Genomic DNA, 27,650 nt, shown 5'->3' on the forward strand with positions numbered 1-27,650 from the left:
AAATCCAGGCAATATGGTACAAAGGTTGCTCGAAACCCCACTCTTGTTTTGTGTTCGTCCTTGGCAGTTGTTCTTGTACTTTGTGTAGGTTTAATTCGTATTAAAGTGGAGACAAAGCCTGATAAGGTATCAAATTGAAATCTCTCTCACTTCAGTATTACATAAAAGAGCAAAATTTTTTTAGTCATGCAGTGTTTTATCATTGTAGCATATGCTGTTTTCTCATCTTATAATTAGATAATCATGGCAAACTCGATTTTATTATGAACCAGATATGGAACCTGAAACGCATGTGGTCTGTATACTTCTATCTTTTATTCCTTCTATAGCTTTTAGATGGCAAGCCTTTTGGTTATTTGATGCTTGGATTTTGTGATTAAATATTATTTTCATTTAATGCCAAACCGTTTATTTCTTCTTGTTTTTGTTTATTTATTTATTTATTTTTTTTCCAAATAGAACTGTCTTTCTGCTATAATTACTTATTGCTGATATTCTTTCATTTGGCAGAACTATCTACCCTTTGAATTTCTCTGTAGTATGCTTATTGGTCTATTTTAGTACTCTTTTTTGGCAATTTATCTAACCTGATGTTGCTTAAGGCTTGACACATATGGTTATTAGTTGTGGGTAGGCCAAGGGAGTAAGGCAGCTGAAGAAAAACAGTTTTTTGATAGCCACCTTGCCCCCTTCTACAGAATTGAACAGGTTTTGCTATTCTTTTAATGCTGCTATTTCTTTATCTTCCTTTGTGTTTGTGTGTCACATACAAGATGGGGGTTAATTTCTCTTGTATTCCCTTATGGGATTATTTCATTTCTGCCCCTTAACTTCAATTTGTGTTAATAATATCAGTCAATTTTCTTTTTATTTCAAAGAAGTCCCTCTAACTTGTAATATAGTAGGTTTCCAGGTAAAAAAGAGGGAACTTTCTCCGTATCTTATTAGTTTAGTTAACTATTATATAAACTCTTGTTGATTACTTTTTCATTATTTAGTCCAAAAGGAAAAACATATGGAGAAACAATTAAAAAACTTGCTTATGGTGACAATCTTATTGCACTAAAAAGATTTCAAGGGATTTGAATAAGGTTGATGGAAATATCATAATTGCATTTAGTTGAGGCATCTTAGTAGAAATATCTTTAAGCAGGTCTAGTTTGGCGAAATCTGAAGAAATATCAAGAGCCAATGTTCTCAAGCAATTTCCTGATCATATGTCATGGATGCCATGAGTTTGTTGTGGTATTGAGTCACTTTATCTGGCGGTGAAATTAATGGGATTTGCTTTTGGTTCTTGTTAGTAATTAATGATGGGAGAGATGCCATTTCATTACAATTTTCAGCTAATAAATTTAGGTTAATATGAATATACTTTTTCCTTTTTTCTTTTTTTTTTTTTCCTGCTTTCCCAATTTTCCTTTTGTTACATTCATGTTGTGAACACTTTAACTGTGTTTTGAATGTCATTTTATGGAAACTGATATTGATTTCCTTCTTCGCTTGCTAGATATCTAGCCTTCTTTTCTCTCACACTTGTTTTGGTATAGGGAATTGTTATGTAATCTTAGATTGAATACTTAAGGAGCCACTTTATATTTTTACTTGTCAGCTTATTCTAGCAACTTTGCCTGATCCAAAGCATGACAAGAAGCCCAGTATTGTTACAGATGAAAATATCCAGTTACTCTTTGAAATTCAGAACAAGGTATTCTGAACGCTTCTTGCTGCTTTTCATCTGTCATTCATTATTTCAACAATAACTTGATCTTTTTGTTTTTAACATGTATTACTTTTGCTTATCCAAAAAATGCATTTATCTAGTTTAACTTATTTATCTTTTAAAATATATGAGGGTGATTATGTGCTTTTGCTGTTTTTCACTTCTCTTGTGTGCCTGTAAGAAGATAGGCAGTAACATCTTCATTACTCAATGGTAACAGGTTGATGGCATATCTGCTAATTCTTCTGGTTCAGTTGTATCTCTAACTGACATTTGCATGAAGCCTTTGGGCCAGGATTGTGCTACTCAAAGTGTTCTACAGGTTTTCTTACACTGTTCTGCATTTGTAAATTTGCATTTTGAAGTTGTGGGTACACAGTCATGTTACATCATGCATTCAGTAGAGCTGATAAACTGGGTTTTGTGGCGTAGTTTTAGTTATTCTTAATGTTTAAGGATTTTTATTTTGAAGGTACAAGTGTGAATTTTGAGATATATATTTAATCTTCAAGTACTTATGTCCTCTCTCTCTCTCTCTCTCTCTCTCTCTCTCTCTCTCTCGCTCGCTCTTTCTCTCTCTTTTTTTTTTTTTTTTTTTTTTTTTTTTTTTTTTTTCTCTCTTTGACAGTATTTTAAGATGGACCCTGAAAATTATGACTACTATGGAGGAGTCCAACATGTAGAATATTGTTTTCAGGTACCTTTAGTTATCTGCTATTCTGCTTCCTTTTGCCATTTATTTGCCATTTAAAAAGCTGTTTGTAAGCTTTTTATGATCTATGTTGTTGTGAGCTTCTTATGAGGTTTGTTAGGGGATATTTCATATTGTACAACAAAACTAATTCCATAAATTGAAATGGAGCAATTAGAACCTATAGAACTCAGCCTCTCAGCTGTATTTTACTGTTTTAACTGAGATTCTTTGGATTGTAGCTGCCACTGCCCATCTTTTTCTAGGATATCCAGGGAAAGGAAAAAATTAGCACAAGGAAAAAATGAAGAAAAGAGATGCAGGAACAAATTTATATGTGTGCCATACCAAGTGCTCTTCATGGGTAAAAGCGAACAATAAACAATTCCATACACTGAAATATAGGTCTTTTTCAATCTATTATTTATGTCATTTTTTTTTCGAAAGAATTCATTTTTTCCCTGGATGGTAAAAAGTTGCTTGAGTTCAATCTATCATTGTTTTCCATCCACTTTTAGCTTTGTCATGTCTAAAAATCATTTAAAGATCATTTTATTCTTATGAAATCCAATTAAATCTCTTCTTGTTTCAGTTGTGTGAGAAGAAAGATCATTGGTTTAATGTTTTTAGGATTTGTTTTACCTTATTGGTGGGGTATTAGGGCATTGATTGTTTGATTTAAGAAGATACAGTTGTTCTAATTTCATCATTATGGAGGTTTTCTTGATGAAACTATTTTGTACAGTACTCATAGATGGCGTATATGCAAATGAAGGACTTACAGTACTGGCCAAGGGAAAACAAAGCAATTGCTTGTGAACCCTTTTGATCCAATTTTATTTATTATTTATTTATTTATTCTTTCTTGTGGGCACTCGGTTGTTAATCAGCCATTTACATAAGTGGCAATGTTGCTTTTCTAGTATTTGTATAATTTATTTTGGCATTGTGAATTTCACTAGCTTCTTCTCAAAGTTAGTGTTTTCCTTTGTCTTCAATAAAATTATATCAAGGAACTTTCTGTAGCTCCACTTTACTACAGTGTACCCATGTCAAAGCTATATAAAATAGTTAAAATGATTATGAGTACTCTGATAAGATCTCCAAATATAAGAACAAGGTTGCAAAAAAGTTAAAAGGTAATTGTGTCAGAATCGTACATGTATCCGGCACCGTGTCCCCTAGCCTGAGCAATGCACTGGGAACATACAAGATAAGAAGAATATCTCTCATGTAATTAGAAGCTTCTTATTATCATTCAGCTGAGATAAATAAGTCTGTGATTTTTTTTTTCAAATTATATAATTTTATTCAATTTGTGTATTGAGTTGCAGACTTCTATTTATTTATAGTTTATTTGAAGCTCTTTACTGCCTGTTGTTTATCACTATCTGAATACCGACATTCATCCCCTAAATTTTCCTGTGTTCAGCATTATACTTCTGCTGATACATGTTTGAGTGCATTTGAGGCCCCCCTTGATCCAAGCACTGCCTTAGGAGGATTTTTCGATAATAACTACACTGAGGTAAATACGTTCAATCCTTCCTCACTTTATGAATATATTCTAACTGATGTAGAACAAAGAACAAGAACACAGGGAAAACAAGGACCAATCCTTGGAAAGGAGAACTAATTCTCAAACTTATATTAATAGCAGTAAATTGTCATAACAAAACTGAAAATAATGTAAATAACTAGCGACATAGTGTTTGTATGACCCTAGAAATATTAGGATTAGGAATCCCAAATTAATTAGGATTACACAATCATAAATCCCTACAAATTCTACTTTCTATAATTTTTTCCTAAAATAGGTTTGGGGACTCCTAAAATCCCTAAGAGTAGGATTCGGATCTGCACCACTAACAAATCCTTGATTTCATTTTTCAATTTCAGGCTTCTGCATTTGTTGTTACCTATCCAGTTAATAATGCAATTGATGAAGAAGGCAATGCAAAGGCAGTGGCATGGGAAAAAGCTTTCATTAAGTTAGTGGAGGTTTGAGCATTGTACATTACTTTTGTTGTATAATTTGTTTGTTTCCCATTCAATTTGTTGGTTTACATTTATGTATTGTTCAGTAAATTCAGTATCCATATTTCTGTTGCAGTTATGGTGTTCTAAAGCATAAATATGCCTGAAGTCCAATTTCATAAGATGTTGCATCTCCATTTTGTTCTTACTAATATTTGCATGGAAGTGAATTTTGTTTAGGAGTATCTATAAGATATTTAGAGGAATATGTTGAGAAGGATTCTTGGAGAAAAGAGTTTTTTATTTTTTATTTTTTTTATTTCAGTATATATTTGTTTTGTACACTCTTTCTATTTATATATAACAGTCCTGAATACAAAAAAAGTCTAGATATTCTAGGAAACTAATAAATGAGGAAGATAACTACAAGAAGGAAAGAAGAAATACAATATAATATAATCCCTTTATTTAGGATTTACAATTTAGTAGGATTCCAACACTCTTCCTCAAGTTGGTTCATGTATATTACACATGCCCAACTTGCAAACTAGAGTATGAAATATCTTGCTGTTTAAACCTTTAGTAAACACATCGACCACTTGTACTTTGGAAGTCACATAAGAGACACTTAAAGATCCATCAACTATTTTCTCCTTTATAAAGTGTCGATCAATCTTTATATATTTGGTCCGATCATATTGAACTGGGTTATGAACTATACTGATAGTAGCTTTGTTGTTGTAGAATAAGGACAAATTGTTTGTTTCTAATAATTGCATTTCCTTCATCAATTTTTGCAACTACAATAGCTCACATATACCTTGTGCCATGGCTCTATATTCTGCCTCTGTACTAGATCTTATTGTTACATTTTTCTTTTTACTTCTCCAAGTGACTAAATTACTGCCAACAAAGGTGCAATAACCTGATGTCGATCTCTTATCATCGAGAGATCCAGTCCAATCTGCATCTGTAATGGTTTTTATCTGGAGATTGCCATGCTTTGAAAAAAGAAGTCCCTTTCCAGGTGCATATTTTAAATATCTTAAAATACGAAAAATGGCTTCTAAGTGAGGTTTTTGAGGATCATGTATATACTGGCTCACCAGGCTTGCAGCATAGGTTGTGTCTGGTCTAGTATGAGGGAGATAAATCAATCGTCCAACTAACCTCTGATGTCTTCCTACGTCAATTGCCTCCTCAATTTCAGCTTATAGCTTGTGATTAGCTTCAATAGAAGATTTCTGCCAGTTTACAGCCTAATATGCCTATCTCATTTAAGAGGTCTTATATGTATTTTCTTTGAGAAATAAAAATCTCTGTCTGATCTGACAACTTCTATTCTAAGGAAGTATCTTAATTTACCCAAGTCTTTAATCTCAAATTCTTGACTCAATCGCTCCTCTAGATGAGCAACTTCTTCCTTGTCATCTCTTGTCATCACTATATCGTCAACATTAACAATGAGTAGTGTGATCTTACCTTTACGGTGTTTCATGAATAGTGTATGATCGACATTGCTTTGATAGAACCCAAAAGAAATCATGGCCTTACTAAATCTATCAAACCATGCTCTTGGTGACTGCTTCAAGCCATATAGTGCCTTTTTCAATCTACAAGCTTTTCCTTTGGTCTTTTCACACTCAAACCCTTGAGGGATCTCCATATATACTTCTTCTTCCAAATTTCCATGCAAAAAAGCATTCTTCACGTCAAACTGCTGTAGGTCCCATTCAAGGTTTGTAGCATATGACAGTAAGATTCTCATTGTATTCATTTTAGCAACAGGTGTAAAAGTCTCTTGATAATCCACCCCATATGTCTGAGTAAATCCTTTTGCCACTAACCTAGCCTTATATCTTCCAATGGAACCATCTGCTTTATGCTTTATAATGAACACCCATTTGCATTCAACCAGTTTCTTCCCTAGAGGAAGAGTAAGAAGATCCCATATCTCAATTTTTGCCAAAGCCTTGATCTCTTCTACCATAGCTGTTTTCCAATTTGGATCAATGTATGCTTTCTTCCATTCTTGTGGGATAGAAACAGAAGAAACAAACAAGACAAAAGCTCTATAGTAAGGAGATAAAGAATCATAGGAAACAAACTTGGATATAGGATGTTTAGTGCAAGTCCTAACTCCTTTTCTGAGAGCAATGGGTATATCAAGGTCATCAACAAAAGTATTAGAAGGAGTATTAGAAGAAGGAGACTCACCACAAAATTCTCCAGGCTCATAATGTTCAGGAGCTGAATCCAGAGGTTCTGACTGATCAGTCATATCATGCTTAGTGGCTGTGTCTGTCTTATTCCAACGAGTGTAGGTTCTTAAATCCATTCTATTTATTCTCCTTGTGGTTTGAGGTTGGGGTTGAGGAACTGATGTTGATGGTCGGTTCTTATCCTTAATATCCTTATCCTCAATGCTATGATTGGGTTCAAAAAAATCTTCCCCTGAAATGGTAAAATAGATGCCTCTTCTTTATTATGCTCCCCCTGAAGAGGTGATTGGAAATAATGTTTATATTCCTTAAAGGTAACATCCGAACTTGCATAATATTTACTAGAGGGAGGATGATAACACTTGTAACCCTTTTAAGTGCTAAAATAACCCACAAATACACATTTTTGGGCCCTAGGTTCTAGTTTTTCAACATTTGATCTATGAATAAAGCAAACACACTAAAAAACTTTTGGAGGAATAGTATATGAATTCTTACCCTTAAGAACTTCCTGAGGACTCTTAAAATTTAGTGAGATATGCTGCAGTAAGGATAGGATCCCCCCAATATGATGTGGGAAGGTTCATTGTCAACATGAGTGATCGAGCTACTTCAGGTAAATGCCTATTTTTCCTTTCAGATACTCCATTTTGTGCACTTGTATTCACACAACTAGTTTGATGTAGGATTCCATGAGACTCTAAATAAGATTGAAAGACTTTGTTTATAGACTCTGTCCCATTATCACTTCTTAAAATTTTGACTTGTGCATCATTGCCCATTTGGGAATAAGTTTGAGATATAGTATTCCAGATAGCACCAGCATTATCCAGAAGCAAATATCCACGGGCTATTTGTGATTGCATTGAATTAATTAGCCAAGACATCACTAGAGAATTCTCTGATTTCCACTGGCTATAAGTAGAACCACCCACTTCTGGTTTGGTTTTGTCTCTAGTGATATATCCCTGTAGCCCTCTAGCCTGAATAACAGTGAACAAGTTCTCAACCATGCAAGATAATTAGTACCATTAAGCTTTCCAGGACTAATTTGTAATGAGGGATATCACTCATGGGGCTCATCTTTGTTTCAATAAATTCCTTTTTTCCATCAGCCATATTAAAGAATTAGGCACAAAAAAAAAGAAAGGAAATGCAGCAACAAAAAAGGTCAAAGTAGCAGTAGTAGAGAGGAAAAAAGTAAACCCAAGAATAAAAAATGCAAACCAAGGTGGGAAACTACCTGGGTAGAGGAGCAAAGACCTAGGGAGATTGTTGGAAAAGAAATCGGCCTGAGAAAGCCCCCAAAAATGGCGATGAACGCCGGCGCGTGGGATTGGCAACAGAACTTGTGGCGGCATGTGTGATCATGTGACGTCGAACGACGAAGATTTTTCGAGAACAGGATGATCAGCGGATGCTCTTTCCTTTGGCAGGTGTGGTGTAGTACAACTCCTTGGTGGTTGGTGCCTATAAGCTTACCTCAGTAACCCTAACACTGTTTGCAGGAAACTCACACAAAAAATTAACATAGAGCTCTGATATCATTTTGAGAAGGATTTTTGGAGAAAAAAGTATTTTTTTTTTTTTTAGTATATATTTGCCTTGTATACTCTTCCTATTTATATACAATAGTTCTGAATACAAAAGAAGTCTAGATATTCTAGGAAACTAATAAAAGAGCAAGATAACTACAAGAAGGAGAGAAGAAATACAATACAATACAATCTCTTTAATTTAGGGATTTACAATCTAGTAGGATTCTAATAGAATATTTTTATGCATGCAAGTGAAAATTGTTATTAAGGCTCTCCTTCTTTTGTGAAAATATTTTCTTGAAAAACATTTTCCTTATTTTTATGTATTTTGGATGCATAGGGAAATTTGTCAATTATTAATGTTTTCCAAGGCAAAGAGAAAACTTGAGTGTGTCTGAAAACCAATCAAATGTTGTTCAATTATGTTTTATTTGCTTAATTTCTCATGTTTTAAGACCTTTTAAGATAGAATTTTGCAAGAAATTTTTTTTTGGTAAGATTCTTGTTGAAAAATTGAAACATCTCCTTGAAGCAACTATATCTTTATATAAACTATTCAAGTGCTTGTATGATGTACAGATGATACTATTAACTTGTTTTCTGTAGTTTTCTTTTTGGAAAAATAGTACTATGAATTAATTTATAGTGTTTAGAATAATTATTGTTGGCAGTAATATTTTTTGGTTATACAAAATATGGTAGGTTATGTATAGATTTTGCAGTACGCAATAGTTGGTTAAGCTATACTGATAGTGGCTGGAATAAAATGCTAAAAAGAGAAATAAATTAAATAACTTATTTTATAAGTAATTAGATTTTTTTTTCTGATATAATTAATTAGTTTTTTTTTTCTATATGTTTGTAATGAAATTAAAAATTTATAAAAAAATTGTAATAGAATACATCTTGAAATTTAATCTCCATTTTGTGGACTTATATGATAGGAAACATATACAACAATTAAATATGAATATTCATGTCATAACTCACACCACAAATTCAAAAGTGAGGAACAAATTCATTAATATAAATTTATAATGTCCTTACAAATTTCTTATATTAATTAATTTCTCCTTTTAAAATTTATAGTTATTATTGATGACATGAACAAAACCATGAATTTTTCTAAATTCTCAGTGTTTAGATTGTGGAGAACATGGTAATAGGTATAGAAATTTGTGCTTATTGGGTGTATGGTTGCATTTTGTTGATTAGCAGCTATAACATGTATTTTGTATCATCTGGAGCTTACACTTTTTCGTCCCAAAAGTTGGAAAAATATAAACTGGAATTTTTTTCCTTCTAAGTTTTGGATGTTGCATCTATAGAATTGAAATTGTAGATGTGCTATAATTCAAACCAATTTGTGGACAGGAGGAGCTACTACCAATGATGCATTCTAGAAATCTTACTCTTTCATACTCAAGTGAGAGCTCAATTGAGGAAGAATTGAAAAGAGAAAGCACTGCAGATGTTGTAACTGTAATCGTAAGTCATATTATAAATGATATTTCTATATTAGCCGGCTGGTGGTGTTTCATGTATAATAATCTGTATCCATGTAGCCCTTACTTATCATTTTGTAATTAATTTAAAATAAATGATTTTTCTTTTTTCTTTCTTCCTCATTTTGTCCAACTGTCTCAGGTGAGCTACGCTGTGATGTTTGCTTACATATCTGTGACGTTGGGTGATGTACCTTATTTGTCTACATTCTATGTCTCATCCAAGGTACATTTTTAGTCTTGCTCCGATATGTTCTTTAGTTTTGGATCTATGCATGTTTGTTTATTTGCATCACATATAATATATTTGTATTTCATATCTCACCTAAGGTAAAGAAAGCTACCAATTTGTGTTATTCAGCGAGTGTCTCTCTTAGCACAACCTTGCAAACATTGCATAAGGCTGAGTTTTGTGAGGAATATATCTATGTTACTGCAATTTTTGTCCTCTCTAAATTGTAATCAAATGCATTCTCTCTTCTAAAGTAGGTATTAAGGAAAACTCAGAAGTGGTTTTTCCTTCCTCATTCTTATCCCAAAAACCTTAGTATCTATGCACTCTCTAACTCTTGTTACTGCATCTCACATGCCTCTGTGGACAACTCTGATAAATATCTTTTCATTTTTGGGTATCCTTTGGATGAGTGAGTTTGTCTTTCCAGAAATTTTGTTTATTAAACCAAGCATAATCAAGGAAAAGGATCAATTTTTTAGCTAATATGGAAAACACTCCCAGTTTTCTATAGCTGAACATGGCCTAGTTTTCTGGAATTGAAAATTTTGAGAGGACATTGATGTCCAAGAAGATCTAGAACTTGTGTTTTTTTGCTATTTTTCTTTATAAAACTACCATCATTTAAGTTGAAAAATCCGTTAAATATTTTTCACCACATTATCACCAGAACAGCTGCCATGTCAGCACCACCAAGAATCCACAATGCCACTTCAACATCACCACCAATACTGCCTACATTCCTTTGCTGTCATCAGCTTCTCCTCAATCACTTTGCTCCTGCTGCTGTTGATACTATCATCATGAATACACTGACCATTGCCATTTGGCCACGACTGCTACATTGCCATGGTTGGCATTGCCACTGTTCTATGACATTGAAGATTAGTTAATGAACTTGTTCTGTTCTTTCCTTCTGACCACTAACCTTAGCAACATGATTTTCCATCCTTTGCTCTATCCCTTTATCATCTCCTCTAAAAGGAGTATAGTTGTTGAATCATTAACTCCTTTCATTGTGAAAAAAGTTCAAAGGATAACATAAATGTAATACATATGGCTCACATACATTTGCTTGCATATCCATGTACATGGGTTTGTGTTCATGGACAGAATTTGTTTGCTAGTAGCTAGTAATAGTTTCTTAAGTTAATTTTTGACAGTCTTTTCCTAGTGGTTATGGTTGATTTCTTAGACGTTGATGTCATGGGTGGTCTATGCTTCTAACTGCTTGATCAATTGGTTTTCAGGTATTGCTTGGTCTTTCAGGAGTTGTGCTTGTCATGCTTTCTGTCCTCGGATCTGTTGGATTTTTCAGTGCTGTTGGAGTCAAGTCAACCCTGATAATCATGGAAGTCATTCCTTTTCTAGTTTTGGCAGTAAGTTAACTATCTAGCTATTTGCATGTGCCAGTCTTGTGTTAATGCTGTATTGGGTGTGGTTGCATCTGATTTTTTATCCTTGGGGTGCTTATAGGACAAGATGCATGCCTGGTTTCGCTTAATTTTGTTCGTCTGAAAAAATCTGTTGCCATAAGATGCCTTGGACATCTTTTATGCATGAATTTAATTATAAAGAGCTAGTTTTCTATGGAAGATCTGATTAATGTATCAATAAAAAGTCCTCATTTCAACCTGATTGTTCAAATACACAAGTCTGAAAATGGCAAATGGCAGGATGTATCTTGTAAAACTGAAGTGATTGGAATATTAACATATTTATATGCCATACAACAAATTACTATTCATTGACATGACAAGTTTACAAGCCCATTTAGAAGTTGGAGCTTTCTTCCTCTTTCTCCCCAACCCCTGTTTGCAGTAATTGAACTTGGACTACAACATTGAAGGAGCATATGCTAGGTAACAACAATCTCAATATTCATTGTTTGTTTCACTCCGTGGTCCCTTTAAAAATTTTCAGGTTGGAGTGGATAACATGTGTATTTTGGTGCATGCTGTGAAATGGCAATCATTGGAGCTACCTTTAGATGAACGAATAAGTAATGCACTGGTTGAAGTTGGCCCTTCAATAACACTTGCTAGTTTATCTGAGATTCTGGCATTTGCTGTTGGAAGTTTCACTCCTATGCCAGCATGTCGTGTTTTCTCTATGTTTGCAGGTCCATAAATTACATTTTATATTAGAATTTTGGTTTATATTTTTTTATTCAACTTTGACATTTGTTTAACTTTTTCCCTGTAGCTTTGGCTGTTCTATTGGACTTCTTTTTGCAAATTACTGCTTTTGTTGCATTGATTGTATTTGACTGTCGGAGATCTGAGGATAACAGGATTGATTGTTTCCCATGCATAAAAGTTCCTTCATCTTCTGGAGGGCCTAATGAAGGTATCTGTTTGAACATCTATACCATATTCATTCCTCTGCTGACATGGAAGTATTTTGACTGAAATTTCAATTAATAGATCTACATTCTTTCATCATCTTTTCTACTAGCTTTAATTAAGTATTTTGATGAATTTAGGCATCTACCAGAGAAGATCAAGTCTGCTGGCTAGATATATGAAGGTAACTTCTCAATATTCAGGTTAAAACTAATGTCTTTGCATCATCTTGACTTGTAGACATTATTTTGTTCATTAAAGAGTGTCCTGGACTTTTATTGAGAACTATCTATTGTATATTGTTAGAATCCCTTAATTATGTTAGAATCCCTTAATTAGTGCATTAGCTGTAAATTAGAATATAAATTAGTGATATTAGGGATATTTATATTTATTAGCTTTTATTTTTTTCCTATTGAGGTTCTAGCCTTTGTGTATAAATTTGAATCATTGTAAAATCAATTGGCATATTGAAATACACTTAGAAATTCTTCAATTCTCTCTAATTTCATCATGGTATCATAGCTTTAGCCATTTTATTTGGCAAATTTTTTTTTTCTGCAGAGAGAGAATAGTGAGAAATAGTTATGGTTTGTGTGGGTAAGCCTTGAAAGCGGATCTGTCGAGGGAGGTAGTTGTCACCGCCTCTCTAGGAAGAAAGAGCACCTTGTCGCTGGTCCTTGCTTGGAGTCTTGCTGCCATCTAGTGAGGTGTGTGATCCCACACGTCGACAGAAGTTTTCTGCTCCGAGTACATGCGCCGGCTCGTGAGTCTGTTCTTGGTCAATTTTTCTGGCCGCACTTTTTTCCGACGACATTCCTAGTGTATGCCGCTTCTGCCCAGCCCATTCCTATCTCTTGGTTTGCAATTTTGTTTTTTGGGTATTTGTTTTGTCTACTGTTTCTTTTAATCAGTTCTCCGAATTATGTCTGATGGAAAAAAATCAGTAGTTGAAGGGAAAATGACTATTGTAACTAAAAATCTCTCTTTAATTATTGGCCCCGTGAAGCTTGATGGGATAAATTACCTTGCATAGTCTAGATCGTGTCTCCTTTTTATTCAAGTTAGAGGGTTGCAGGGTTATCTTACCGGAGATAAGCAAAAACTAGAAAAGTCTGCTTCTACCTATAGCCAGTAGGAGTAAGAAAACTCTCTTATTATGTCATGGCTTATTAATTCAATGTAACCACATATAGTTCATGGGTATTTACTGTTGAATAGTGCAGCTGCCATTTGGAGTGTAGTTTCTTAGACCTATTCTCAAGTTGGGAATGATGCACAAGTGTATAAGCTTCGAAATAAGGTTCATGGTATGAAACAGGGTGAGCTAACTATTGCTCAATATTATGCAAAATTGAGTGGTCTATGGCCGGAACTAGATTTTTACTAGAACTTTCTGGCCTCATGTCTTGATGATGGAGTTAAATTTTAGAAGTTGGTTGAGCAAGAGCAGATCTATGATTTTCTTGTTGGGTTGAATGTGAAATATGATCAAATTAGAGTCCAAGTACTTGGGAAGGATCATTTATCTACTTTAAGACGGACATACTCTTATGTTCAGCAGGAAGAGAGTAGGAGGAGTGCTATGATTCATTCTATGTCTGTTGATAAGGCAGGGCTAGCTGCTAATTTTTCACGTGAGCAATCACATGGTTCATTAGATAAGGATTAGTTACATTGTGACTATTGTGGGAAAAATCGGCATACGAAGGAACATTGTTGGAAACTGCATGGACGCCCTAGTAAAGGGCATGGAGGAAAAAGGATGGGCTCCGCTAGACTATAAGCTAATGTATCCGAGGTTGTGAATTTGTTTGAAGATACTGTCACCACTAGGATGTTTTCCAATAAAGAGGTACAGACTCTAAGGCATTTGCTATCGCAACTTAAATCGCAATCCACCACAATTGCCTTTTCTAACTTTATCAACTCAAGTGATGTTTTTCTTTTCAATCTTAATAATTCCTTTTGGGTTATAAATTTTGGAGCAAATAAGCATATGACAGGCTTTTCAAATAAATTTATATCCTATTCTTTATGTTTAGGAAAAGAAAAAGTCGGCACTGCGGATAGATCCTTATCCAGTGTTTCTAGAACAGATTATGTTAAATACACTTCTAATATAAGTCTTAGTTCTATTTTACATTTGTCTAGTTTTCCTATTAACCTCTTGTTTGTCAGTTCAATCACAAAAGCTCAAAACTGCAAAATTGAATTTTTCTCAACTCACTTTGTATTTCAGGAATTGATGACAGGGAGAACGATTTGTAGTGGTAAACTGCAATATGAGCTATGTCTCTTGAATGATTATGTTGGCTAGGCCATGTTGGGGCAATCTATGGGTACTGAGGAGCAAATTATCAAGTGGCATAGGAGACTAGGACATCATTCATTTACTGTTTCAGAGAAACTTTATCCTTTTCTATTTAAACAATGCAAAACTGAATTGTTAGTATATGATGCTTGTGAGTTTGCTAAACATACTCGACAATCTTATCCTGCAAAAAAATAATAAGGTTTCAGTTCCTTTTATGGCTATCCATTTTGATGTATAGGGCCTACTCAAATCGTGTCTTTATCGGGTTATAGATGGTTTGTGACTTTTATTGATTGTTGCAGTAGGTTAACTTGGGTATATTTGATGAAAGGGAAAAATGAAGTTTTCTTTTGTTTCTAGCAGTTTCATAAAATGATTAGTACACAGTTTGATGCTCATGTTAAAATATTGAGAATTGATAATGGTACAGAATATATGAATGGAGTCTTTCAGGAGTATTTGAAGTCACATGAGATTTTACATCAAACTTGTTGTGTTAATACTAGTTCACAAAATGGGGTATCTGAGAGGAAAAATACACTTACTTGAGGTTGCTAGATCTCTTATGTTTATCATGAATATTCCTAAACCTTACGGGGGGATGCTATTCTTTCTGCTGCATATCTTATTAACAGGATGCCTCTTCAGACATTGGAGTTTAAGAGTCCTTTAGAAGTTTTGCAGGGTAAAAATTCGTATACCGTTCCTCCAAAGGTTTTGGGTTGTATTTGCTTTGTTCATGAGCTTAATAGTAGGAAATTAGAATCTCGGGCCCTAAAATGTGTTTTTGTTGATTATTCTATTACTCAGAAGGGATATAGGTGTTATCATCCTCTTTCACGGAAATATTTTGTGAGTATGGACGTTATTTTCAGGGAATCTGAATCTTATTTTCATTCTCCTCTTCAGGGGAAGCATAGGAAGGAAGATTTGTATTTTCCTTCATTCTCATCCTCTCCCAACCTTTAACTTCAGGGGGAGAATCTAGGTTTAGAGCCTATTCCTAACAATGATACTTAGGGGGAGTCACCTAAATCTCAAGAAAGACTGAAAAGGCCAGATTGGAGAACATATACTCGGCGAAACAATGCAGATATAGCCATCGACCAAAAGACTGCTGATCAACCGGAATCCTTGGATTCAATTTCTGGACATCTTGAGGTATGTGATGAGTCTTTTTTAGCTCGTGATGAGTCTCTTTTGGCTCCTGATGAGTCTAATTTTGATTCTTAGTCTGTTCTTCCTTCTAATGATCTTGATATTCCTATTGCTCTCCGAAAAGGTGTTAGGACCTGTACTAAACATTCTATTTCTAATTTCATCTCCTATAATTCTCTTTCTCCATTCTGCAGAGCCTTTCGATTGTCTGTTTTCTCTGTCTCTATCCCACAGGATTGGAAGAAAGCTTGTCTTGATCCAAAATGGAGGGCAGCTATGGTGGAGGAGATGAAAGCTTTTGCAAAGAATGAGACATGAGAACTGGTTACTCTCTCACTGGAAAAGAATCCAATTGAATGCAAGTGGGTGTTCACTATGAAATATAAAGCAGATGGTTCAATTGAGAGGTATAAGGTCAGACTGGTAGCAAAATGTTTCACACAGATGTACGGAGTAGATTATCAAGAGACCTTTGCTCCTGTTGCTAAAATGAACACCATCAGAATTCTGCTGTCATGTGCAGCGAATCTTGAGTGGGACTTGCGGTAGTTTGATGTTAAAAATGCCTTTCTACATGGTGACTTGGAAGAAGAAGTGTATATGAAAATTCTTTCAGGGTTTGAGGATGAGAAGACCAGAGGAAAAGTTTGTAGATTGAAAAAAGTTTTGTATGGTCTAAAACAGTCACCTAGAGCATGATTTGATAGGTTTAGTAAAGCGATGATCTCCTTCGGATACTGCCAAAGCAGTGCTGATCATACCTTATTTGTGAGGCATCGTAGAGGCAAAATCACACTACTTATTGTCTATGTGGATGATATTGTGGTAACCGGTGACAATAAGGAAGAAATGACTCTTTTAAAGGAGCGCCTAGCACAGGAGTTTGAAATCAAAGATTTGGGAAGGCTTAAGTACTTTCTTGGTGTAGAAAGAGATGATTCTCATTGATTTCAATTAATCTGTACATGGGTATATATATACAATTGATTCCTATAATTGTGTTCTACTAATTAGGAAGAAATCCTAAATAAGAAATCCTAAATAGGAATACAGAATCTGAGAATATCTGAGAGAAATAATATAGTGATTGACTTTCCATAACATAGTGATTGACTTTCCATAACACTCCCCCTCAAGTTGGAGCATAGATGTTAATCATGCCCAACTTGTTACAAATGTAATCAATCCTAACTCCATTCAGAGCTTTTGTGAAAATATCTCCTAACTGCTCTCCAGTTTTGATGTGTCCTGTTGAGATGTTCTGTTGTTGAATCTTTTTACGAATAAAGTGACAATCAATCTCAATATGTTTAGTCCGCTCATGAAACACCGGATTAGAAGCAATATGAAGAGCAACTTGATTATCACACCACAATTTCGCAGGCAGGGAGGTCTTAAAACCTGTCTCATCTAGTAATTGAAGTATCCACATTACCTCACATACTGATTGTGCCATGGCTCTGTATTCGGATTTAGCACTAGATCGAGAAACTACACTCTGCTTCTTGCTTCTTCAAGACGTCAAATTTCCTTCAATAAAAACGCAATATCCAGTAGTTGACCTCCTGTCATCCTTAGATTCAGCCCAGTCGGCATCTGAAAAACATTCAACATTCAAATGCCCATGATTATCATATAGCAAACCTCTTCCTGGAGCGTCCTTCAGATAACACAAGATTTGTTCCAAGGCTTCCCAATGAGCAACAGTTGGGGAAGACATAAACTGACTTACCACACTAACGGCATAAGCAATGTCAGGACTAGTGACTGTAAGGTAGTTCAATTTTCCTACTAATCTCCTGTATCTCTCTGGATCTTCAAATAACTCACTATCCCCTGCTAACAGTTGTAAAGTTGGAGTCATTGGTGCGCTACAAGGCTTAACACCTAATTTTCCTGTCTCTGTCAATAGATCGAGGACATATTTTCTTTGAGACAAGAAAATATTCTTCTTACTTCTCATAACTTCGATACCCAAGAAATACTTTAACAATCCCAAGTCTTTGGTCTGAAACTGAGTTTGGAGGAAGGTTTTAAGAGATGAAATACCTGCAGAGTCACTCCTAGTGATGACAATGTCTTCCACATAGACTACCAAGAGAATTAAACCAGCCTCAGATTGCCTATAAAATACTGAGTGATCACACTTACTCTTTTGCATACCAAATTCCTGTACTGCTTCACTGAATCTCCCAAACGATGCCCTAGGACTTTGTTTCAAGCCATAAAGAGACTTTCGAAGCCTACAAACTTTATCCAACTCCCCCTGAGCAACAAATCCAGGTGGTTGCTCCATATACACCTCCTCCTGAAGATCACCATGAAGGAAAACATTCTTGATATCCAATTGATACAGGGACCAATCATATGTAGCTGCTAAAGAGATAAACAAGCGAATAGAAGTAAGTTTAGCTACAGGAGAAAAAGTATCAGAGTAATCAACCCCATATGTCTGAGCATATCCTTTTGCTACAAGGCGTGCTTTTAACCTTGCCACAGAACCATCAGGATTTACCTTTACTGTAAATACCCATTTGCAACTAATAGCTTTCTTACCAGCGGGCAAAGGCAATAGTTCCCATGTACCATTAGCATCTAAAGCCTCCATTTCCTCTTTCATAGCATCACACCAGCCAGGATGAGACAGTGCCTCATCAACAGTATTAGGGATAGGAACAGAGTCTAAAGAAGTAACAAAACACCGAGAACAAGAAGACAATTGATTATAAGAAACAAAAGAAGAGATAGGGTAAGTACATGAACGTTTACCTTTACGAAGAGCAATGGGTAAATTTAGATCATAATCATGGTCAGTATGAGGTACAGGATCTCCCAACGAAATAGCTTGTGGAGGATCTGAGTCAGGAATCTCCAATCTCCTGGAATAAACATGAACAACGAGAGGTCGAGTAGGTCTAGAGACAGAAGGAACAGGCTGTGGGAGAGAACTAGACATTGGTTGGACAGTATATATTAAGAGATCATCCTCCTCCCCCTGACTCTCATACACAGATGATGGAGGAAAAAATGGAGTGGACTCAAAAAATGTAACATCTGCAGAAACAAGATAACGATTAAGAGTAGGAGAGAAACAACGTTACCCTTTTTGGAGCCGGGAGTACCCAAGGAAGACACATTTGAGAGATTTTGAATTCAATTTAGTAACCTGTGAACGAACATCACGCATAAAACAGGTACAACAAAAAATATGGGGTTCAATAGGGAACAAATATTTTGTAGGAAACAAAGTAGTATAAGGAATATCCCCATTAAGGACAGAAGACGGCATACGATTGATCAAAAAACATGCCGTAGAAACTGCATCTGCCCAAAAGTGTTTAGGTACTTTCATTTGAAAAAGAAGAGCACGAGTTACCTCAAGAAGTTGACGATTTTTTCTTTCGGCCACGCGATTTTGGGTTGGGGTATCCACACAGGAAGACTGATGAAAAATGCCATTTTGTGTCATATAAGGCTAAAATTGTGCTGAAAAGTATTCTTTGGCATTGTCACTTCTTAATATGCGCACAGAAATATTAAATTGAGTTTTGATTTCATTACAAAAGGCACAAAAGATAGAAAACAACTCAGAACGATTCTTCATTAAATATAACCAGGTAACATGAGAGTAATTATTAACAAAAGTAACAAAATAACGAAATCCAGTTTTAAATGGAATAGAACAAGGACCCCAAACATCAGAATGAACTAACTCAAAAGGGGATGAAGCCCGTTTATTGACTCTAGACACAGAAGGCAAACGATGATGTTTTGCAAACTGACACGACTCACATTCTAGTACTGATAAAGACTGAAATTGAGGACACGACTTTTCATGGTAGACAAAGAAGTATGACCCAAAATACAATGAGCTTGAAGAGGTGTTACGGTACTGGAGCAAACAAGCGACTGCGGTACATGATTTTCGAATGTAGAGACCACGACTCGCGTCCTCTACGATGTCTGCCGTCGTAAGATCACGAAATAAACACCGTAAGGAAAAAGAAAAGCAGAACAATTTAAGGTGCAGTAAGTTTACTAACGTAAAGTAGATTAAAAGAGAATTTTGGTAGACACAAAATAGAAGACAAAGAAATTGTGAAGTCGGGTTCGCGATTCAGAACCCATGACACAAGAAGTAGAACCATCGGCTAAAGTAATGATGAGGAAGTGAGATTAGACGTAGCGGATAGAAGACTAGAATTACTGTCATGTGATCTCATCGCACTGCAATCAATAACCCATTTGAATGAAGAAGACATAAGGCATGTAGTGGATTTACGACTCGTGATCGCGATGTGAGGCTGGTAGGCTTTAGAGATGCCTGATACTGGGAAAATTATGCAAAATCCTCTGCAGATACCAAAATAGTTTTCTCAAAGGAAGATATTGTAGAATTCTCTGCTGCCATATTTGCCATCGGTGATCGCTGATTTTTCCTCTGAAGTTGCGGACAATTATATTTTATATGGCCAGGCTCATGGTAATAATAACAAATGACTCCTCTTGAGTCCTGATTAGAACTAGCCTCTCCATTACGCTGATTACTTCTGTTGCCTGTAATTCCTCCTCTACTTCCTCTTTTATTACCCTGTTGTCCATTTGGATTACGGCTAATAAGAGCACTACTGACGGGCTGTGAAGATTGAGTACTCTCTGTACGAAGGACCCGTGTGTACGTTTCATGCAAAGAGGAAATCTCATAACTGGAGAGAATCTGAGATTTAGCAGTCTCATACTCTGAAGGAAGGCCTGCAAGAAAACTCATAACAGTCAGTTGCTTCCGTTGGGCCTGCTGAACTTTCACATCAGGACTAAATGGCAACAATACATTAAGTTCCTCATATACCTGTTTAAAATCCATAAAATAAGCTGTGACAGGCTTATCCTCTTTCTCAGCACGGTAGAATGACTTACAAACATCATAAATACGGGAGATATTTCCTTTACCAGAATACAGAAAATCTAAGTAATCCATCAATTCCTTAACAAATTCACAGTGATTAATTAAACTAATTACCTCACTATGAATCGAGTTCCGAAGCTGCAAAAACAACCGAGTATCCTCCCTTAGCCAAGTTTGTCGTGTATCATCAGTGGGTGGATTTTTAGTAAGGTGATCATCCTTATCAATGCTACGCAAATAGACCCTAACAGTCTTACTCCACTCCAGGTAATTCGAACTATTAAGTTTGTATTTCGTGATCTTAGTCATCACCGGAATCACATAAGAAATAACATTCTTATTGTCTGCCATTTGTTGAGACAAAGAAAACTAACCGAAACGCTAATCCAAAGTGCTTATAGCAACAAAATAACCCAAAATCACAAATCAAGCAAATACCGAAATAGGATCTGAGAGCTAAACCTCAGAAGTCCTTTAATGGTATACTGGATTAGGCAACAACACACAGTGGTGGAATGAGGGGGTTGAAACGGCCAATCGGCGGCCAAGGTCTCTGCTGAGCTGGGTAGTGAGAACAAATAGTCACCCTAGATTGATGACCTGCTCTGATACCATGTAGAAAGAGATGATTCTCATTGATTTCAATTAATCTGTACATGGGTATATATACACAATTGATTGTTATAATTGTGTTCTACTAATTAGGCAGAAATCCTAAATAAGAAATCCTAAATAGGAATACAGAATACAAAATATACAGAGAAATAATATAGTGATTGACTTTCCATAACATAGTGATTGACTTTCCATAACACTTGGAATAGAGGTTGCCAAATCAGATAAGGGAATCTTTATTTCTCAAAGAAAGTATATCTTGGATCTTTTGGAAGAAATAGGAATGTTGGGCTGTAAACCGGCAGAGTCTCCTATTGAGGCCCATCATAAATTGCAAGATGGAGTTGGAAATCAGTGGATTTAGGGAGATATCAGAGGCTAGTTGGCAGACTAATTTATCTTTAGCACACTAAACAGGACATAGCATATGCAGTTGGTTTAGTGAGCTAGTATATGCATGATCCTCGTGAATCTCATTTGAAGGCTGTTTTCCGCATCTTGTGATGCTTAAAATCAACACCTGGGAAAGGACTTCTTTTCTCAAAGCATGGTCACCTTCAGATTAAAACCTTTACATATGCAGATTAGGCTGAGTCTCTTGATGATAGAAGATCAACATCAGGATACTGTACTTTTGTTGGTGGTAATCTAGTCACTCGGAGAAGTAAGAAGCAAAATGTGACAGCTAGATCTAGTGCAGAGGCCTAATTCAGGGCAATGGCTCAAGGTATCTGTGAGTTATTGTGGTTACGGAAGTTGATGGATGAATTAAAACTGTTTGAAGCTAATGGTTTGTTTTTGTTTTGTGATAACAAAGCTGCAATCAGTATAGTTCATAATACAGTTCAGCATGATCGAACCAAGCATATAGAGATTGATAGACACTTCATAAAAGAAAAATTGTGAATGGTTTCTTAAGTGTCTCTTACGTAGGTTTGAAAGATCAGTTAGCTGATGTGTTTACTAAAGGGTTAAGTTGTAAGGTGTTTCGTACCCTAGTTTGCAAGTTGGGTATGTGCAACATACATGAACCAACTTGAGAAGGAGTGTTAGAATCCCTTAATTATGTTAGAATCCCTTAATTAGTGCATTAGCTGCAAATTAAAATGTAAATTAGTGATATTAGGGATATTTGTATTTATTAACTTTTATTTTTTTCCTTATTGAGGTTCTAGCCTTTGTGTATAAATTTGAATCATTGTAAAATCAATTGACATATTGAAATACATATAGAAATTCTTTAATTCTCTCTAATTTCATCATATATTATATTGGAAACTGCTATAGAGGGATGGTGAAAGGAAGGAGGATGTTGATCTTTGGACTGAAGTAGGGTGGATGAAGTGGAGAAGCACAAGTGGGTTCATTTGCATCGCATTTGATATTAAAAATCTTAAATTTTATAAGATTCCCATTTGACTAGTAATAGTGTGGCAATGACGAGGATATCAAGGTGAATTTGTGAAAACATAAGGTTGGATCAGATAAGGAATGAGATTTCTAGGAATTGAAAATATGCTAAGATAGTGTGAGTATATTGAGATGGTTTGAGCATCATAGGCCTGCAAATGCATTAGTATGGAAAGTTGAATATATCAAAGTACAAGGAGGATAAGAGGTGAAGGGTAGACCTAGGATGTTACAAAGTGAAGTTGTAAAAAGAGAACTAGCAATGCTATTTCTTTTGGATGATGCTCTAAACTGAGCAGAATGGAGTAAAAGATTCATATAAGTAATTGCAACTAGTTTGGGATTAAGGATTAGATGAGTTGAGTTGACGATGTATTGGAAAGTTTTGAGAATGTTAATATCTTTTATTTCCTAATGACATTTTGCTCAATGATCTTATTGTAGGAGGTTCATGCACCGATTCTGGGGCTTTGGGGAGTTCAAATAGTCATCATTGTGATCTTTGTTGGATTTGCTTTGGCAAGCATTGTAAGTTGTCCAACTTTACATAACTGAGGCTGTATCATCACTTTATTTGCTATAAATTCATTATTTAATAAAGTTCTAAATGTTTTTATTCTTCTAGGCACTATGTACAAGGATTGAATCTGGTTTAGAGCAAAAGATTGTTCTTCCCCGAGACTCTTACCTTCAGGTTCAAGCTATTTTGATTTCATTTATCCTGTAAAAATTTGTTTTTTATTTTGGTATTTTCCTTTGTCTGCCTTACAACAAAATTTGTATTGTATCTCAGGGTTATTTCAATAACGTTTCTGAATATTTGAGAATTGGACCGCCATTGTATTTTGTTGTCGAGGATTACAATTATTGGTATTAGTCTTTTTGCTATCTTGATGCTCCTCGAATCATTTAATCCTTTCATATTCAAAGTTCTACCATGTGTAACATATGTCAATAACCTGATAAATTATACATTTTTCATATGAGAATTCTTAAGATATAAGCAAGGGGAATCAATCAGTGTTAGTTAAAAATAATGCAAGTTCTGTTTGTGGTTTTAGGGGAGAGATTATATTTCGGAAAATATGTACACTAAAAGCTTAAGGCTTCCAAAGAGGAAATATAATAGATTTTTTTAGACACAGTTTTAGTTATCAAACTTACAAATTGTCGTTAGGGTGAAATGGCTTGGACAATGGAAAGAAGATATGGTCATCAAAGGAAAGAAGCTGGGTCATGTTGTGTTTGTTTCGTATCAATGTTGTTTTTGGTTGTCGTTGTCCAAACTTCAATGATTAAGAGGATTATATTATTGAGGCTCCATACATTTTCAGGTGTTCAGTGCATTTAGGAATATAGGTCAGTGGAAAATGTTTTCTTAGTTGGGGAAAACTAAGCCATTTTCAAGGAAAATGACTTTAAGAGAAATATTTTCCTAAAATTGACATATTCAATAGAAGGGAATGAACTAATAAGGAACCAAAGAGAAATTTAGGTAATGAAAAGAAGTTCTTGGTCATTGGAGAGGAAATTTCAAGGATTAATTGCAAATTTAATTTCTTACATTTATTTTGGGCGTGCATGAGTACTATGGGCCAATGCTACAAATGCATCGAAGAAGAATCTGCCGTAGTGTAGTTGGGATAAATAAATGCTGTTCATTTGAGGAAAACAACTTGGTTGCTCGAGGGGAAAATTACCAGAATATATAATGTTCTAGCACCCCAAGTCGATGGAAATTTAGACTTTAATTCTAGGGAGGTTTATCTGACCCTTAGTACAGGAAAATTATTCACCTTTAGTCACTAAAGGTTTTTGCTGCAATATTTTGATTGCTGCTTTTATTGACTAACAATTGCATACAATAATATGAAATTCTCTAATAGTTTGGTCTGATGTCAACTTTCTTATTCAGCCTTGAATCAAGACATACAAACCAGTTATGCTCTATCAGCCAATGTGATTCAAACTCACTCCTGAATGAGGTAATAAGATGGTCAATTTTTTTTACTTGCAAATTGGATGCTAAGTAGCACTTTTTCTACCTTAATTTGCATATATATGTTCTTTCAATCCATCTTGCTTGGCTGATTTCAAAATATTATGTGTATGATCATTTATTATTGTTTTAAAGTTACTAAATCATCCTGTGGTTCACATTTATACGACATTTACGCATTTGATTATATTTATTGGGACTTGTTATAGTTGGGATCAAGAAGTGACGGGCTGTTTTTGGGGCAGGAAAAAAATCTTTGGCCATTTGTTGAGAGCTTGTAAAAAGGATTACTCAGAACAAGGTTAGAAACAGTGTAAAATAATATTAGTGATATAGTAAATAGAGGTGTAAATATCCCGCATCGGTTTGGTAATAGGGGGTAATGTGCCTCTTATAAAGCCTTGAACACTCCTTCCCCGTGGTGCTAGCTTTTGGGAGTGAGTTAGGTAGGCCTATTCTTAAGAAGAAGATTAGTTTGGACAGAGCAGCTGGCACAGAAGGATTCATATAGCTGAACCCTTGAAGTTGGGATTAGGGGTTCGCTGGTAGTGAGTTGTGACAAACTTGGAACTAGTGAGATACATTGTGTTATTACATTGTTGAGTCAGCTATTAAAATAGTTGAGGTAGGAAGATATAGTGTTATTTTAAAATAAGAAAATATGTTATTAGTGGCCCCATTGCTTATTATTGGTATTAATATTGCTATTGTTACAATATAATCTGTATGATTAATCATGTGAGTAATTGTGTGTTATAATCATGTGAGTGATCGTGTGTTGCAATTATGCAATGATTATAACATTCTATTCTTAGTTTATATCTATGTCTATATATACCCCAAGATGCTTGAGGGAATAATCAAGCAATTCATTCAAATTCTCTTCCCTTTATTCTTCTTCTTTATTTTTACAGTTATGTCCTCTTGTAATTTTACCTCTATAGTGTCATACGCTCTCCAAGGCCTTATTATGCCTTAAGAGTTGCATGGTGCAGCTGCTAAATGTGAAAATTCTGTTCTCCTCATTATGAACTGTAAAACACTTACTCCATATATGAACATATGAATATGTAGAATACATTATGCTGCAGATATCAAGAGCCTCATTAATTCCTGAATCAAGTTACATTGCAAAGCCTGCTGCATCATGGCTTGATGATTTTTTGGTGTGGATATCACCAGAGGCTTTTGGTTGCTGTCGAAAGTTTATAAATGGTACTTATTGCCCACCAGATGATCAGGTTGGTGCTTAGCTCATGTGCCATATGCTTAATTTTTTTTTTTTTGGAAGTTCTAATTCTTTCTTTCTTTTGCTGGAAGACATCTATTGTACTGTTGCCAATTAAAATTTAGTTTTCAATGTTGAAATCTCTCTCTCATATGTTCTTTTATGGATGTTTGTTTAGTTTCAATACTAAATAGTTACCTATTGTTGGCATGCATTTTTTAATGACCCAATCATAGAAGTTTTAATTGTTAATAGTTCGATGGGTAAGGTTATTAAACAGCATCCTAGTGGAGGTAGTTTTGAAGCCTGAAAATAGTCATTTTATGAAAATACAGAAGGGTAATGCTGTAGGACCCATAGTCATTAAGGATGCAAGGTGTACTAATGTGGAAAGGAATCTTGAAGTCTAGGTGCAAGGCACAAGTTATAGGCACATACCATGCACACCATGATAAGTCAGATGCACAAAAATAAAATTTTCAGCAAAATTCATTGAAGACTTAATGTTCATAACAATCTCAAGATGTTAGAATTATTTAATCAAATTTAGAGAGCTTAACAATCTTAGTACTTGGTAGTCATGAAAGGCCTGATTTTGCTCACCCTTTGGGGTTTGTAAGTGTTATTGTGGAAAGTGATTGCAAGGACATTGCCAACTTGATTAATGCTTAGGAAAATGATGTTGAGAGTGTGGTTCTATTTGACATTAGATATGCTATGATCAAATTTGGGATTATCGAAGTTCAATTTGGAGGAAGGGCTTCAAATTCTATTGCTCATGATTAGCAAATTTTGGATGTTCTTTTTGTAATTATCCTATTTGCTATGGCCATCCATCCTCCCAATTGGTTTACACCAGTGTGTGTATGTGTGTGTGTGTGAGAGAGAAATGATTTGAGGTGCATGGATGCTAGAGATGAAAGGATTGTGGTAGCTCCACAGGTGGTGGTTTGGTAGGATTGCCATGACTTTGTAGCAACAACAATGGCCTTTTGAGAGACTTTAAAGTGCATGATATTGGATTTGGTAAAAAGGAGGTTTGAGTCTGGTGGTGGTGGTAGTGATGGTGATGGCCTGTTTTGGTGAAAGAGATTCCCACTGGTGTGGTGAAGTTTTGTGAGGCATGCCTTTCTTGGGACATTTACCTGGAAGAAGGTTCATGCCTAAGCCATAATTGTGTACAATTGTATAAGCCGCCCACCTTATCCTAGTGGAGGTGCTAGACTAGCACTCTATGAGCTTTGTGCATAAGGTATGCTTTTAAAGTATGGTAGGACAATACTTTGGTTGTAATAAAATGGGTAATGGTAGTCTATTCTTTTCTTTTCAGTTCATTTCAGAGAATTATTTTTGTACCATGTATTAGGTAAATTTGTTCTGAGTTTTAATGTCATTTTGTAATATTGTTATTTATAAAACTTGGAACTAAAGAAGGGGAGAAATTTGGAACTAAAGAATGGGAGAAAGATATTTATAGATTAGCAAGGAGGAGAGAAAGGAAATGTCAAGATCTCAATCAAGTTAGGTGCATCAAGGATAAAGAAGGAAAAGTTTTGGTGAAAGATGATGACATTAAAGAAAGATGGATAAATTATTTTAATGATCTCTTTAATAATAGTCAAAATGGTAATAGCGTGAATATAGACTATAGAACAATAGAAAAGAATGTGAATTATACTAGAAGGATTAGATATTTAGAAGTAAAGGAAGCACTTAAGAGCATGAAAGTGGGTAAAGCTTGTGGACCCGATGGAATACCAATTGAAGTGTGGAAGTGTTTGGGA

General features: G+C 35.2%; 1 protein-coding gene across 3 annotated transcripts in view; it reads left to right on the forward strand.

Moving 5' to 3' along the window:
* Positions 1-27,650, forward strand: part of LOC110666849 (uncharacterized) — a 58,440-nt gene that overhangs the window by 15,127 nt on the left and 15,663 nt on the right. For all 3 annotated transcript variants that reach the window (XM_021827488.2, XM_021827490.2, XM_021827489.2), the window contains exons 10-27: positions 9-126; positions 625-708; positions 1,613-1,708; positions 1,944-2,045; positions 2,352-2,420; positions 3,847-3,942; positions 4,314-4,415; positions 9,526-9,639; positions 9,799-9,882; positions 11,139-11,267; positions 11,812-12,010; positions 12,094-12,237; positions 12,374-12,417; positions 23,084-23,167; positions 23,265-23,333; positions 23,433-23,509; positions 24,555-24,624; positions 25,730-25,879. In XM_021827488.2, the coding sequence (XP_021683180.2) occupies positions 9-126; positions 625-708; positions 1,613-1,708; positions 1,944-2,045; positions 2,352-2,420; positions 3,847-3,942; positions 4,314-4,415; positions 9,526-9,639; positions 9,799-9,882; positions 11,139-11,267; positions 11,812-12,010; positions 12,094-12,237; positions 12,374-12,417; positions 23,084-23,167; positions 23,265-23,333; positions 23,433-23,509; positions 24,555-24,624; positions 25,730-25,879 (1,831 nt within the window). The remainder of the gene's footprint in view (positions 1-8; positions 127-624; positions 709-1,612; positions 1,709-1,943; positions 2,046-2,351; positions 2,421-3,846; positions 3,943-4,313; positions 4,416-9,525; positions 9,640-9,798; positions 9,883-11,138; positions 11,268-11,811; positions 12,011-12,093; positions 12,238-12,373; positions 12,418-23,083; positions 23,168-23,264; positions 23,334-23,432; positions 23,510-24,554; positions 24,625-25,729; positions 25,880-27,650) is intronic.

This window comes from Hevea brasiliensis, chromosome 6, assembly GCF_030052815.1.
Source record: "Hevea brasiliensis isolate MT/VB/25A 57/8 chromosome 6, ASM3005281v1, whole genome shotgun sequence".
NCBI classification, from domain to species: domain Eukaryota; kingdom Viridiplantae; phylum Streptophyta; class Magnoliopsida; order Malpighiales; family Euphorbiaceae; genus Hevea; species Hevea brasiliensis.